The 16135-nt window shown below is 41.0% G+C and overlaps 1 protein-coding gene across 2 annotated transcripts in view; it reads right to left on the bottom strand.

Moving 5' to 3' along the window:
* grxcr1a (glutaredoxin and cysteine rich domain containing 1 a) overlaps nt 1-16135 on the bottom strand; it is a 102320-nt gene that overhangs the window by 59744 nt on the left and 26441 nt on the right. For both annotated transcript variants that reach the window (XM_043692026.2, XM_087990551.1), the window contains exon 2: nt 8131-8370. In XM_043692026.2, coding sequence (XP_043547961.1) covers nt 8131-8370 — 240 coding nt within the window. The remainder of the gene's footprint in view (nt 1-8130; nt 8371-16135) is intronic.

The raw sequence follows: 16135 nt of genomic DNA, 5'->3' as shown, positions 1-16135 counted from the left end.
GAGTCAGGGGATGAGCTCCTCGCTGCAATATTCCTAGCCTCTGACCATCTCTTGTAGCCACTATATTTATATGGATAGTCCAGTTCACTTTCTGGTTAATGGTAGACACCCTCGATGTTAATAGTGGATGATTCAATAATAGTGATGTCTTTGAACATCAAGGAGTGATAGCCAGATTATCTTATTATTGGACATGATCATTCCCTTTCATTTGTGTGGCACAAATGTTACTTACTACTTGTCAGCCCAATTCAGGATCTTTTCCAGGTTTTGTTACATTTGAACATGGACTGCTTCAATATCTGAGGAGTTTCCAGTGATACTGAGCATTGTGCAATCATTGTTAGACATCTCGACCTCAACCTTATGAGAGAGAGAAGATCATTGATGAAGCAGTTGACGATGGCTGGGCTTTGGACACTACTCACTATCAACATCCTGGAACCCAACTGACCAGAAACTGAGCTGGACCAGCCATTTGAATACTTTAGCCACAAAAGCGACTCAAAGGCTGTGAATTCTGCAGCATTGCCTGACTCCCAAAGCCTATGCATCATTTAGAAAGCACAAATGACAAATGTGATGCAATACTTTCTACTTGTCCGAATGGGTGTAGCTCTACCAACACTCACAAAACTTGACAACATCTAAACAAAGCAGGCCATTTGATTGGCACCCCATCCAACCTTTCAACATTCACTTCCTTCACCACTAAAACACAATGGCAGCAGTAGGTAATCTCTACAAGGATGTACTGCAGTAATACACCCAGCTCCATTGATGGTATCTTTCAAATACACACACAATCTCTCCCATCTAGAAGGACGAGGGCAACAAATGCATGGGAATACCATCATTTGCAAATTCCCCTCCAAGGCACATCACCATCCTGAGTTGCATCTATATCACCATTCCTCAATTGTCGCTTGAGCTAGAACCCTTCCTCATAGCACTGTTAATGGCCCTACATCGTAAGGACTGCAGAAATTCAGGAAGGGAGATTACCTCTACTTTCCCCAGGACAAGTAGAGAACAGCAATAAATTCTGACATACTTAGTGATGCGTATATTCTGTAGATGATTTTTAAAAAATCCAAACTGCCTGTGACAATGGTAATCTATGTGTTATGTACAGTTGGATCAAGAGGCCACATGCTCCTTTGGTGATCAAAGCTGCCCATATGAAATTAGCACATGGAAAAGTGCTCATCAAAGAAGAGAACTGATATCCCGGAGAGTTGAACATTGCTATGAGCTGTACTCTGATGAGACAGACAATTTGGTGCTCCTTCCCAGATTCTTGTAATTGTTGAAAAAGTATTTGTTTTCTTTAAAGGAGAATTGATTCCTTAGCAAACAAAAAAGCGAGTAAGAATTGAATTCCAACTGAAATGTTGAAAGGCGTATGTCTTATCTATCACAGTTTCATGACCCCACCTTTCTCTTTTGGAGGGCAGGATCCAATCCACAAATCATGTATGACACAAACACGATCATGTTAAAGAAAAATAAAGGTAACTGAAGCTGCATCTACACAGGTAGCTAATCCTCAGTGTCAGGTCTTTGGTCGGGTCATGCTGAAAAGAATTGTTACAGCACACATGCAGGCTATTTGACCCATTGTGTCTGCACTGCTTCTCTGAGCAACAAGCTATCTAGTGCCATTTCCCCACCTTCTCCCAACAACTCTGCACAGTGTTCATATTCAGATAACAACCCAATTCTCTCTGGAATGCCTCAGTTGAAACCACCTCCAGTACAACTGTCAGTGTCAGCATAGGGTCACATGTCCTGCTTTCTTTAAATTTAAAGTTACAATCTCTAAACATTATCATCTTATAAATATCTTCACTGTAACATTAGGGCCTATGTGACAGTTTAGGATTTGGTCCCATTTAGTTCAGGCACAGCCCGTAAAATACAACCTTCTATTGTATTGACTGATTGTCTTGAAGCCAATTGAATTGATCATTTATGAAAGCTGGGCAGGTTTCCATTCACCTTCTATATGAGAGCAGTCAGGCACCAACCTGACATCATGGCACACTATATCACGGCAGCATCAGAGGACCAGCTGTCTGATTTGTTACCATAAAATCAACTCTATGTTTTTTAATTGTTTAGTTGACATACTAGGGAGCCATGTAGGCCAAAGTGGATGGCCTCATACTTCCCATATTTAACTTCATCTACAATCTTTTTGTTCTCACACACTTTGATTTCTCTCATAATGTCTTGTGAAGAACCTTATCAATTGCCTTTTGTAAGTCTGTATAGACAACATCAAAAATCAGTTCAACTTGTTCATGATCACCTCAGATAATTTAGTCAAATGAGTTAGACTTGATCTATCTTTTACAAATCTACACTTGCATTGTGCAGTAAAAGTTCAAGAGATCATTTGTTCTGTCCCTGTTGGTTTCCAGTAATTGTCCAACAACTGCAGGTTTGTAGCTTTTGCCCTTACTGTTTTTCTTAAATGGCAAGAGTGAGTGTTACAATTGTTCAGGAAGCTATACATATTTTTTTTAAAAACAGCACAATTTCAAAAGATAGAATGTATTACAAAAGGTGTATGAAAATAAAAACTCCAGTGATGAATTTGCAGCAGCACTATTGTGAAGTTGATGGCTAAGCATAATTGCATTCAGATGGCAGGAAAGAATAGATTTTATGAAACAATTCTCCCAGCATGTATGTCACATAATAGCAATATCTACTGGAAATATAATGGTGGATATAAACACAACCTCGCTGAATTGTTTTCTACTTTTTTACTGGCTTGAGGTCGTAGAGTCATAAAATCATCAATGTTTATATAATCTGGCTCATTCTTTCTGCATTAATTGTCCTTAACAGGAACTCAACTATGTTAATTCGACATCCTTCCCCAAATCCGAGAAAATCTCTCTCCATTTTTTCCCCAATTCCCTTTTACATCCATAATAAGTATGGAAATACAATCATGTGAGATGAATATGGACAGGTTAAGTGAGTGAACACACATTTGACAGCTAGTACCTAAAAAGGTTAGCTCGCATCAATAGATAAACTCCACCAATCAGATTGTAAAAAAATTATCTTAGCAGAAGCTAAAGAAAGTGTTGCAGCACCAGTTATTCTGATGTTAAGCCGCTTTGGCTTATGGTAATATACACACTCTTCAGGTGAATCTGATGTGTCACAAATTATGCATTCCTGATGTAATGAAGTTTACTATTGCGTAATTTGTAATGAACCTATACTGTTTTGAAGATTGAGCCTATCTTTTGCTCAAGACATTGCCTGGACATCTTTCCCCACTTGGCTTTAGTAACTAAGAACAATAAGGAGGATTGGTGAAAGTCAATATCCCCCCACCTCCAGGTATGTCAGATGGTCCAGGAAAGCATTAGCATTTCTTCTATTCTAGCACTATACCAAGTGCTGGGCACCTGTTGTCATTTACAGCTCTACAGATTTTGACCAGATCCTGTGAGCCTGAGGAAATATTCAGTTCTACAAAAGCCACAGCCAACTGAAAGAAGAGAGAATTCCAGTCAGAAAACAGTGAGAATATCTTTAAATATTCAGTCGCTCAAAAGTACACACAGCCAGTCAGCTTCTCTGAATGGAGCAAGCCAGGCAGCATCAGGAGGTGGAGAAGTCAATGTTTCATACCCAAAATATTGACTTCTCTACCTCCTGATGCTGCCTGGTTTGCTGTGTTCTTCCAGCCTCCTGTTTGTCTACTTTGGGTTCCAGGTCTGCAGTTGTTTTGTCTCTCTGAATACAGCAGCCAGCAATTTAAAAAAAAAACTGGAGTAGCACTAAGTCTGTCTAAAGAAGCATAAAAATAGACAGAAATAACGCAATAATTGAGAAGACCTCCAAAGACCACACAGAGTTTTATCAAAGCTACAAGATAAAAATCAAAATTGTAAACTTGGGATACAATGGTTAATATCAGGCATCCTAAGTAAGTTAGGTCCCTGGCAACATGTGTTTAAGTTCTTATATTTGAAGAAGAATTCCAGACTGTGAAGTTAACTGGATATTGTTACGTTTAGTAAACAGCTATTTATAAAATTGTTGAAAATCATTGGACAATTCGGTGAAAACAGTTTGATAAAAGGTCACTCTTTCAGGAAATCGTTAAAATGGCTGCATATTGAATTAATTAGAGTCAGAAATTAAAAGGCAAATGAGGAGTTCATTGAAAAGAATCAGTGGTTTGAAGGAGAAAAAACATTTTATTATACAACAGAAACTTTTCTTAAGGATGCGATATCAGGAATACTGTGCTTTTTTCAGTTTAAAATAATGACATGAATATAAAGGAGAATAAGTAGAAACAGTGTGACTTCACCATATTGATGAAAAAAGGTGTGGATACAATTAAAAAGGAGAAGAAGTAATATAAATGTAAAAATAAAAGAGTGTATTTCTTCATTTTAAAGCATTTTGGCAATTTTTTAAATGAACAATATTTTTGCATAAGTAGGAGGATAATTATAAACCATTTAGATGATTTTCAACTTTACGTGTCAGAAATGAAAGAAAGTTTCTGAAAAAGAAAATAAGATAGAAGTTAGAAATCTCTAATAAAACAACAAAGCTTCTCAATGAAAGAGTCTTATTAACAATTAATCTTCATTATCTAGTGATTCAAGCAAATGGCTCAGTGGTTAGCACTGCTGCCTCCCAGCACCTGGATTCAATCCCTGCCTTGGGCAACTGTCTGAGTGGAGTTTGCGCATCCTCCCTGTGTCTGTGAGGGTTTCCTCTGGGTCCTCTGCAGGCCAGGAGAATTGCCCATAGTGTTAGGTGCATTTGTCAGAGGGGGGGAGGGTTGGGCTGAAGGGCCTGTTTCCATACTGTAGGGAATCTAATCTAAATAATTTTTTTCAAACTTGCTGATGAGAACAATGTTTAAAACAATTGAAGTGATTGTACAATTTAAACACTGAACAGCAATTATATATACAAAGCAAAATTAAAATTCTCTTTTGGCTTTCAAATACGTAATTTAAATCAGTGAAGGAAAAATAATTAATATAATGATAATGGAGAAGGATATTACACATCCAAGCAGACTTAAAATCACAAATCCTCCATTCATAGAATTAAACTGGCTGATCGGGAAGATACAATTCATGCAGTTCAGGTTTGCTTCAGGATTACAGAAGAAGCTAAGAACCAGATAACACATTGATTTACTCTGGAGCAGATTGTGTTTTGATTGAAAGACTTTGCGAAGAGGAAAAAATGAGGTGGGATAGGGCTATCACTTTGCTAGGGCTGTACTATAAATATCCAAATAATCAGGAAAAGAAGAAAGGCAAACATGTAGGCATCTCAGAGAAGCGTAAACATAACAGCATAAGTATAGCAGGGTAGTTCAACTTCCCCAGTATTAACTGGAATAAGTGAAAAACTTAGAGGAGGCAGAATTCTTAGATTGTATCCAAAAGAGCTTTTTAAGCCAGCAAGTAGAAAGTCCTACAAAAGAGGTGGACCTAATGTTGAGCAACAAAGATGAGCAAGTCAGCGTGTCAGTGAGGAAGCAGTTCAGAGAGAGTGAACAAAATTCAGTAAGATTCAAGGTAATTATGGATAAGACAAAAGTAGATTGGAAGTAAAAGTTCTGAACTGGGTGAAGGTCAATTTTAATAAGAAAATACAGGATCTGTCCATAGTGAACTGTGGGCAGGTACTTGCAGGAAAATCCACGTCAGAGCCATGGGAGACATCCAAATGGTTAGTAATGAATGTGCAGGACCAACAGGTTCCTATAAAGGGACAGGGTGAGATCAACAAGTTCAGAAAACCCTGGATGTCAAAGGATATTCAGAATTGGACAATAAATAAAAGGAGCCTATGGTAGATGTCAAATGCTCCAGATAGCAGATACTCTTGAAGCATATAGAAAGTGTAGGAAGTTATTTTAAAAAGATATTAGGAGAGCAAAGAGGAACATGAAAAAACACCAGCTGTTAACATTATGTAAAATCATAGGCATTTTATAATGATATTAGAGGCAAGAGAATGACCCAGGCAAGAGTGGGGCCCATTAGGGTCCAAAAGGGCAATCTCTTTGCAGAACCAGAATACATGGTTGGAGTTTCAAATGAGTACTTTGCAATGAAGGACAACGTCAGTATAGAAATCAGGAGGGGGACCGTGATATACTTGAACAAATTAACATTGAGTGGGAGGAGGTATTCACACTTCTAGTAGACTTGGAAGTGGATAAAAGCCTGGAACCAAATGAAATGTAGCCACACTAATGTGGGAGGCAAAGAGGGAGACTAGCAGCATTCTTTTTAAAATCACTTTTTCTCTCTGGAAGTCTTGGGTCTTGTTGTCAAATGATGAAAATTGAATTTTGATAATCCATTTTAACTACAATCATAACAAGAATGTTGATGAGACCACATTAGGTGAGCTCCAGTTTTAAGAAAGAAAATAAATGCAGTGGTATTATCCCTAACTTTGGGCCAGGAGGCCCAGCTTCAAATCCCACCTGTACCAGAGGTGTATAATAACATCTCTGAACAGTTTGATTAGAAAATAGTTATAAATACAATAAAAGCAGTTCAGAGAAGGTTCAGATGACTGATTCCAGGAGAGGATGTAAAATATACTGGCTAGACTCTATGTTCAACCACTGAAGACTGATATTTTCTGGGGCTTGATTTCCAAGTGGTGGACTGTTCTGGTTTTAGCTGACGGTAAGCATTTTGTTTTAATAGATTCTCCATCCAGATGCCAAGCTTTATTCCTTGTTTGCCAGAGAATGCTCTCGAAGAGGCTGTAGCTCTAGAACAGGTAAGTATCCTGCACCTCTGGGTATAGGTAATATGGTGGGATGAGGTGAGAGAAGAGGTAACATGATTTGGAGTGTAATCTCAAGAGAGTGGAGAGACAAGACACAGAGGTAGGTATTGGTATGTGTTGCACACCAGGCAAGTGGTTTGGTCATCTGAGAAGTGGGTAGTCACAAATGAGTGATCGTGACGGAGAGTGTGGGGTTTAGTAAATGGGGCGGAATTGGAGAGTGGAGTGTACCAATCTATTTACAACCATTTGGTCCATCATGGTTGTGCTAGCTCATAGCTAGAGAAATACAACACAGATAGCACTACTCCTTTTTCTCCCTGAAATATTTCTTCACTATTTTGTTTAAAAGATTCAATACATTTTGCTTCAGTAACTTATTCCTGTAGCAAAGTATCCAAAAATAATGTTATGTGAATAAATTTCTCCGAACCTCCTGCCTGGTGCTAACTTTATATTGGTACAACAGACACATGGGCAAGAAGCTGTTGTGGTGCAAGGGTGCAGTCCCTACCTCTGGGCCAGAAGGCCTGGACTCAAGTATAGCCTGCCCCAGAGGTGTGTCATAAGATGTCAAAACAGATTGATTAATATTCCATACACAATACAGTGAGGATTTGCATGGCACAGGGAGAACCAGAAAGCCTGAGTTTAAGTCCCACCTGGCCAGAGGTTTGTAATAACATCTTTGAACCGGTTAATGAACGAATCATAAAAAACTATATCATGTAATATTTTTAAAATGAGACTAGCATTGATTACAAGGAATGAGAGTTCCTTTCTTGCCCAATTGAACCTAATATGTTAACCAGTTCTTGCCCAATAACCAACTTTCTGTCTATGTTGTGCCATTCCTTTAATACTACTCACTTGAACAATTTTATCAAACTTCTGTAAAAACCCATTCTCCTAAACTTTCATGGCACTACAATTGTGGAAGTAATACTTTGTAGGTTTAGATGTGGGGAGAAATTCAAGCTTGTGCTGAATCTCGATCTGAAAGGCACTCATACTCAGGATCTAAAATCAAAATACAACTTTAAAAAAAGTCAATCCTTTTTTCATGAATGATCACCACCAAAGCTAAATTTCACATCTATTTGACCGCTCACTGATCTCTCATCACTCAACGTTTACTGCGTGACTTAATCTTGGTAATTTGAATAGGTAAATGTACACATTAAGGACTAAATGTGAAATAGGATTCATTAGAATAGTGGAGAATGTATTGTTCTTTTTCTGTTGCCCAAAAATCAGGTGAAATGAAATAATAAACACATTTTGGCAATTGGCCAGAACTTCTCGACTTACCCCAAGGTAATGACCATCGATGAACACCACAGGTAAGGAAGGTGATTCATTAGCTCTCTTGCAACGCTCTTCTAGCTCCTTTCCATAATCACTGTTCAAAGCAATATTTTTCTCTTCCAATTTTACTCTGTGATTTTGGAAAATTTTCCTCACTATCTCACAGCGGTCAAATGTTGTCCTCACAACACGAAGGCTAGTTGTGTAGATTACTATTCTTCCAAATTCTAGTGTTAGTGGTGGCTGCAACAAATAAAGAGAGGTCTCAAACACAGTCTCATCCTTTCCTTATTATGTTACTAACTGCACCCATATCCAGTTTAGGAGACAATTCTGATAGTTGCAGTGTTAAAGGATCTGTCTGTGCCACTTTTTAAAATTGGATTTCTACTTTTAACTCATGGATGTTACGTCTTGCAGGGCTCGGGGAATCTAATGGTTAAAAACAAAAAAGAAATGCCAGATTCAGCAGCTTTGCTTATGGATCAGGAGGAGCAGGAGTGTTTCCTCTAATCCCAATAAGCAAACTCAGCCTCATTCACCTCACATTATCCAGCCCACATCACCCAATCGATCAAATCTGCCACTCGATCTCTGACTGACCCCAGGATGGCCCTCCACCCCGTGCCTTAACCCTACCTTCCCCACCTGTATTCCCACCCAAAATATTGCCTGACTTCGAGCCAAAAATACTTCAGTTTACTTTCAGCGGGATATTCGGGAAATAATAACTTTCAAGATTCCCAACCAGAATTCCTACTTCCCCGTGTGGATTTTCTTTACTGACATGAAGTAAAAATGAAAGCCCACATGTGATATACCAATGCCTCGGAGACATTTCTGTTTGCTTTCAATCAAGTGACCTTTCCCACAATGTTAAAGGTTTATGGATCAATCTGTCGGGAGAGTAATTCTTCCCAAGTTGCCTGTCAACACAGATATGCCTTTAATTATCTCCTTCGCTTCAGTTTGAATTGAAATGGAAGATCAGTAAATTTAAGTAGGCAGGAAATTAATTCTGAATGCTGTCTGCTTCCTTTCTACGTGTAACACAGGACGTGCATCAGGATACTTTTTGATATCTTTACTTTAAAAGTGGTACATTCTGGTAAACATTTTGATTTTGTTTTTTTTCATAAAGGAAAAGTCAAATAAAAGAAACAAGAAAAAACTTCCTTTTTAAAGCATTTTTCAGATCACCAGACATCTCTTACAGCCAATGAAGTACTTTAAAGTGGAGTCACTGTTTTAAGAAATAAAATAGTCAATAGCTAAACAAACTCCCGTAATTATCACTGTGATAATTGCCATTTAATCAGGGCTGAATCTTACCAGGAATTGGGTACATGTCACTTCCTGAAGAAGGGCTTATGCCCGAAACGTCGATTCTCCTGCTCCTTGGATGCTGCCTGACCTGCTGCGCTTTTCCAGCAACACATTTTTCAGCTCTGATCTCCAGCGCCTGCAGTCCTCACTTTCTCCTATATGTCACTTACCTCAACTTTCATGGAGGATTTCTCTCTACAAGACCCAGCAGGTTTCCTCACGCTAACATTCAAAACTCACCCCATTAGCTAGGAAGCACAAGCCTGTCATACTGCTCTCATCGTATTCTGCTCCTTACAATGGGCAGAAATTCTCACTACTGCTGGGACATCCCAGGATCCCTGGCACGATACTATGCTTGAAGACCAATGTATACTCGGCCAAGTATTGTCAATCTTAGAGGCAAGAGTGGGGCCAATTAGGGTCCAAAAGAGTTGGCCTTCACTGGGAGAGCAGCCACAAGCCAGTGCTATCCAGGCTACATAGGTTGGATATACAAGTACACAGTCTCATGTCAATCACTGCTTAGGAAGCAAGTCACACAGCTCACCTGCCCATGGACTCATCGCATTCTACATCTTATAGGAACTCATCGCATTATCTTATAGAAACTTATCAGCCATGATTGAATGGTAGAGCAGACTTGATGGACCAAATGACCTAATTTCTGCTCCTATGTCTTATGGTCTTAACCCTGTTTAAGCTCAGTGTTTCCTCCATGTTTAACACAGCTGAGGGAGGACAGCACCTGGGAATCAGCAGGAGGTTTCCTTGCCCATATTTGACCTGATGATGTGAGACTTCATTGTGTTCAGATTAAATGTTGAGGATTCCTCGGGTATCCACTTTCTGACTGTATTCCACTGTGCCCACTGTTGGGTCTATCCTGCTGGTGGGTAGGAGCACATCCAGGGATGTTAGTAATGGTGTCTGGGACATTGTCTGTACGGAATGGTTCCATGAGTATAACAATGCCAGACTGTTGCTTGATTAGTCTGTGTGACACACTCCCAACTTTAGCATGAGCCCTCAGATATTAGTAAGGAGGACTTTGCAGCATTGACAATATTGTTTCTGCTGTTCTCATTTCTAGTGCGTAGACTAATATCAGGCAGTCCATCCTGTTTCATTCCTGTTTTGAGTTTTTTTGCCACTGAATAGCTTACTAGGCCATTTGTGAGGGCAGTTAAAAGTCAACCACATTGCTGCGGGAATGGAGTCACATGTAGACCAGACCAGATAAGGAAAGCATGATGTACCATAGATCACAGATAATTGTACATTGATGAATTGCAAGACTCAGCTGTGCCATAACATAGCTCTCTCAACACAATGTGTGCACAGTCTATCATCTCCTGCATTTGGGCAAAGTTGGCTCCATTGCCAAAATGTACTGCCTGGGCTGCTATACTGATCTTATCATGAGGAGAAAAGGTGAATCAGTGTGATCTGGTATCAAATGCAATGAGTAATATCCTTGAAAAAAACATGTGGGTGGATTATTGAAAAATCCCTGAGGCTCCTTGGAAGGAGCTAGCGACATAAAAGCTTCGTACAGCTGTCACCTTGGTGACGGTTGGGATAGGATGGCTACCCACACCTTTGTGTTGCAGATCCCATTCCAACATTTGGGACATTCTGGGACAGTGTCCTAGGATATCCTTCACCTTCAGTAACACTGCACCTTGTCATCTGGAGGAAATGATATCGAGAACAATAGGCTCTGTACCTCCTCTGAGGTAACTGACCTTCATCTGTGACCTCTTCCTGTGGATGCTATTCAGCATTCACTGGAGATTGTACTGGCACTGGGCATGTGTTATCCCTCCATCTCTCCTGCACCATCATTGCACAGCACTGCAATCTTTGCTGTGGCTGGATCCACCAGTCATGCTTCCAAAGAACCTGCATTGGGGACATATGACATGTAACAAATCCTTAGTAATGTGGACAGTCAGCATCCACATCACTGAGAAATGACAGTTTAGCACACTCCACTGTACAGGGACACAAAGCACTCCTCCTTAACAAGGAACTTTGACAAAGGACTTTAATCCGATGAATGCAGCATTAGTCATGCCACAAAGAGAAAGCAGGAGACTGTAGGTACTACATGAATCCTGAGACTTTATTTTCCCAGTCCCCTATCACCCAAGAAAAGCATAATTGCATACAAGAGCATGTTGACAAATACTTAGACTTCAAAGTGAGAGGGAATCAGTTCTGTATTCCTAAGTTGCCTTTGAGATCTTGCTTTAGCTTTGTGCTTTTGATGGTTTTAAAGTTGCTTATGATTACTTCCAATTCACAGAGATGAATATCTTCAATCTGAAATGACTGATGACACTGTCAAGATTGCTGATGATCAGGATTTGTATTCTCCCACATTAGACATGCGCGATGATATATTTACAGATGTATCAGCCCCTAATATGAAAGGTTTTGATTAATTTGAAGGGGCCTCCCATTGTTCCTGAGTGAAGCCCATGTCTTGGCACTGAAAGAAAACACTGACTCTGCCCATTCCAGGCGCAGTAAGAGCCATTTTCTATTTGCAGTTTCCATTTTGAATTGACAGAATGTGCAGGTCATTTGTGTCACATTGAGTCTTGATAATCATGAACTACCCCAAAACCTTCATGTACCTTTCCTTCTGGGATTCTCTGTCTAGCCCATTAGTACTGAGTGTCCACACATTTCCACACACCTCTTTGCATTATAACTTCATCTCCCCGAATTACCTACTGAGCCTTAAAGTTTAGTCTTTCCTCACCATTGTGCTGCACATTCCAACCATCTAGGCACAATGGTGATAACAGTTATTGAATTCCCTCAAACCACATTATCTCCTGTCTTCCCAAGCACTATCATCTCCCACCTTATGTGTCAATTTCCCCCTTCACTATTCATGTCCCCTCAGCATCTCAGGCTGCTGCCTCCAATCCTGAGCATTGATTGCCCCAATGTCTTTAACCCCTTATCCCCTGAGATCATCCCATTGGCTTCCATTCAGATGACCCACAGGACGCACTATTGCCCATAGATTTAGATGTGCAGCCCTAACTGCGAAGTGGCCAGACCCCTGACTGATCTGTGTGCAGCTCCTGGCTGGCGTATCACAAATCCACTCGTTGTTTGCATTGAAGGTACAGAATCATACTCCACTCCATGACCTATGGGGATAAAGCAAAGCAGTCCACCGACTGTTCCCAAACCCCTGAACTGAGATCAGTATGCTGATACATACTGAGGAATCACATTTACAGTGCATTGTGCCTTGGAGTAACATATCCTCCACCCTGTTAATTGATCATGGATGACAACTGCGATAAGCTAACTAAAAACCAGATACTGTGAATCAGAAACCAAAACAGAAGTTGCTGGAAAGGTTCAACAGTTCTGGCAGCATCTGTGAAGAGAAATCAAAGTTAACGTTTTGAGTTCTGAGGAAGGGTCACCAGACCTGAAATATTAACCATGATAAGCTGCCTGGCCTCCTGTTTGCGCTAATCAGACAGGCAACATTGTGAGCTTTCAAGTTTTGGCTAAGGGATCAAAGTGCCAAACAGCCAGTTAAGGTAAGGTAAGGCAGGTATGCTGTGAGCATTAAAGTATGCACAAAGTGTGTGAGTGTTAAGAGAGCGAGCGAGCCTGGTCCACCCATGAACTGGAAAGTCCTAGCTCTGTGCGCACAGTATCCTTGTAGCAATATTGTGATGAAAGATGCCAGTGCACTCTGAAATGTAGCACTGAAGAGCAGAGCCATACTGTGCTTTGCTGATATGATGAGGCTGGTATGTGCTGAATGCCAAGGCCTGTGGATGGACTGCGTTTGCTGTTACTGCCCGTGGAGCATGTGCTGAGACATTAGAGCCTAATATCCAAAACGGAGATTCAGAATTGCATTTGGCAAACTGGAGTTGCCAGGTAACTACTCTGACTTTCATGTTGGGAATGGATGGTGCCTAGTTTCTATGTAATAGTTCGGAGAATAGGAAACTACAGATCAATAAGGGAAGGTTAGACATGCTAATAGCCCTCTCGCCACTCACTAAATTGAGAAACTCCATCTGGTTGCCCAGCACCTTGGTTGGAAAATGGCCCTCGGTGATGGGAAGCTCCTTACTGTGCATCTCATGTGATTCTTGCCATGATCCACATCATTCGAGGGCTGGGAAAATCTGTGTATTTTTTTAATGATGACAGAGGAATAAGTACTGGTCAGGGCGCCAGGGTTAACTTCCTTGTATTTCATAATGAGTGGACACTCAGCAGACAATAAGCCAAACTTGATGTTGCATTCTTAATAACTTGTGATGCTGTAATTTCAGTTCAAAGTGAATGAAATTAGCCTACAAACAACATACCATCATGAATTACACAATTTTACAATGTTTATTCTAAAATTACTATTGGACAATAAAAGCACATAGTGGAGCAATTCCAATTTGTTTATTATAACTGTGCTTTAATCAATGTTCAATATTATTTTATAATTATCTTGCTGTAATAATCTTTTTTTTCAGAGACATAGAAAAGTACTTTTTAATATGGTCTTATCAGTGTTAATTATACCTTAAATAAAATTATGTATGTTTGTTTAAAGAATTATGGAAGCTCAGTCATTGAGTATACGAAAGACAGAAATCAATGAGGTTTTTTTTCTTTTTTCTTCCATGGATTGTCAGTATCACCAGCATGGCCAGAATTTGATATCATTTTTATGCATATTTGAATTGAGTGGCTTTATAGACGATTTCAGAGGGTAATTAAGAGTCGACCATATTATTTTTGTTCTGGAATCACATATAGGACAGACCAGGTAATTATAACAGATTTCCTTACTGAAAGGATATCAGTGAACCAGATGAGATTTGATTCTGGTTTCATGGTCATTATTATTGAACTAGCACTTTAATACCAGGTTTACTATTTGAATTCAAATTTTACTAGCTTGCAGGCCTGGGCCTCAAGGTTAATAGCCTGGTATGTTTATCATTACACCATCATATCTCCACAATATATTAAATATATCAAGAATGTGAAGATACTGTGGAAAAATGGTATTGAATTAGAATTTTTTTTAATTTCAAAAATATACTTTATTCATAAAAATATTTTGATGATCTGTACAATTGGTCATGCCATACATATGTAAACATTCCATTTTTTTCCGTACAAAGAGCGAGTAATCATTCCTATATACAGGTCTGTACGTTTACTATCCGTGTGTTTAGCTGAGGTGTCAGCGGAACCCACTTACTGCGTGGGCCCCCTGTTCTTTAGGCAGGCAGACGTTACACAGTGGTCTTTCCCCACCGTGCCTTGGCGGCAGTTGCCCCAAGCTTCAGCACGTCCCTCAACACATAGTCCTGGACCTTGGAATGTGCCAGTCCGCAACACTCAGTCGGGGTCAGCTCCTTCAGCTGAAAGATCAACAGGTTTCGGACAGACCAAAGAGCGTCTTTCACCAAGTTGATGATCCTCCAGGCACAGTTGATGTTCGTCTCGGTGTGCGTCCCGGGGAACAGGCCGTAGAGCACGGAGTCCCGCGTCACGGAGCTGCTTGGGACGAACCTCGACAAAGACCACTGCATTCCTCTCTAGACTTCCTTTGCAGAGGCACATTCCAGAAGGAGGTGTGTGACAGTCTCATCCCCCCCGCAGCCGCTTCGAGGGTAGCGTGCGATGCGGCAGAGAGTCCGGGCGTGCATAAGGGATCTCACAGGCAGAGCTCTTCTCACCACCAGCCAAGCCATGTCTTGGTGCTTGTTGGAAAGCTCAGGCAATGAGGCATTCTGCCAAATGGCTTTGACAATCTGCCAAGGGAACTGCTCGACAGGATCCGCCCTCTCCTTTTCCCGAAGGGTCTCAAGGACACTATGTGCTGACCACTTCCTGATGGACTTGTGGTCAAAGGTGTTTCTCTTCATAAGCTTCTCCACGAAGGACAGGTGATACGGAACGGTCGAACTACTTGGAGCGTTCCGCGGCAGCGAGGCCAGGCCCATCCTTCCCAACACCGGGGACAGGTAGAACCTCAGTACGTAGTGACACTTGGTGTTTGCGTACCAGGGATCTACGCACAGCTTGATGCAGCCGCACACAAAGGTGGCCATCAGGGTGAGGGTGGCATTTGGTGTGTTTTTTCCCCCGTTGCCCAGAGCTTTGTACATTGAGGTCCTTCGGACCCTGACCATCTTTGATCTCCATACAAAATGGAAGATGGCCCAGGTGACTGCGACGGCACAGGTTCTGGGAATAGGCCAGACCTGTGCCACATATAACAGCAATGACAGTGCCTCACACCTGTTGACCAGGTTTTTACCCACGATGGCAAGCGTCTGTAGCTTCCATCTGCCCAGTTTCTGCCTCACTTTCTTGATATGCTCCCCCCCAAGATTTGGCGCATGTCCCAGCCCCCCCGAACCAAATACCCAGGACCTTCAGGTGGTCAGTCCTGACGGTGAAGGGAATGAAGGATTGGTCGGCCCAGTTCCCGAAGAACACGGCCTCGCTCTTTCCTCGGTTGACCTTGGCTCCCGAGGTCCGTTCGAACTGGTCACATATGCACAAGAGTTTGTGCACGGACAGCGGATCCAAGCAGAAAGCGGCGAAATCATCCAAATACAGGGAGGCCTTAACCTGTAGGCCCCCGCTACCAGAAATAGTCGCCCCTCTC

This window comes from Chiloscyllium plagiosum, unplaced genomic scaffold, assembly GCF_037043375.1.
Source record: "Chiloscyllium plagiosum isolate Xiang-an unplaced genomic scaffold, Cpla_swu_hap1 HiC_scaffold_1, whole genome shotgun sequence".
NCBI lineage: Eukaryota > Metazoa > Chordata > Chondrichthyes > Orectolobiformes > Hemiscylliidae > Chiloscyllium > Chiloscyllium plagiosum.
The sequence above is the reverse complement of the archived record's forward strand: the minus strand, read 5'-3'. Positions and strand labels throughout refer to the sequence as shown.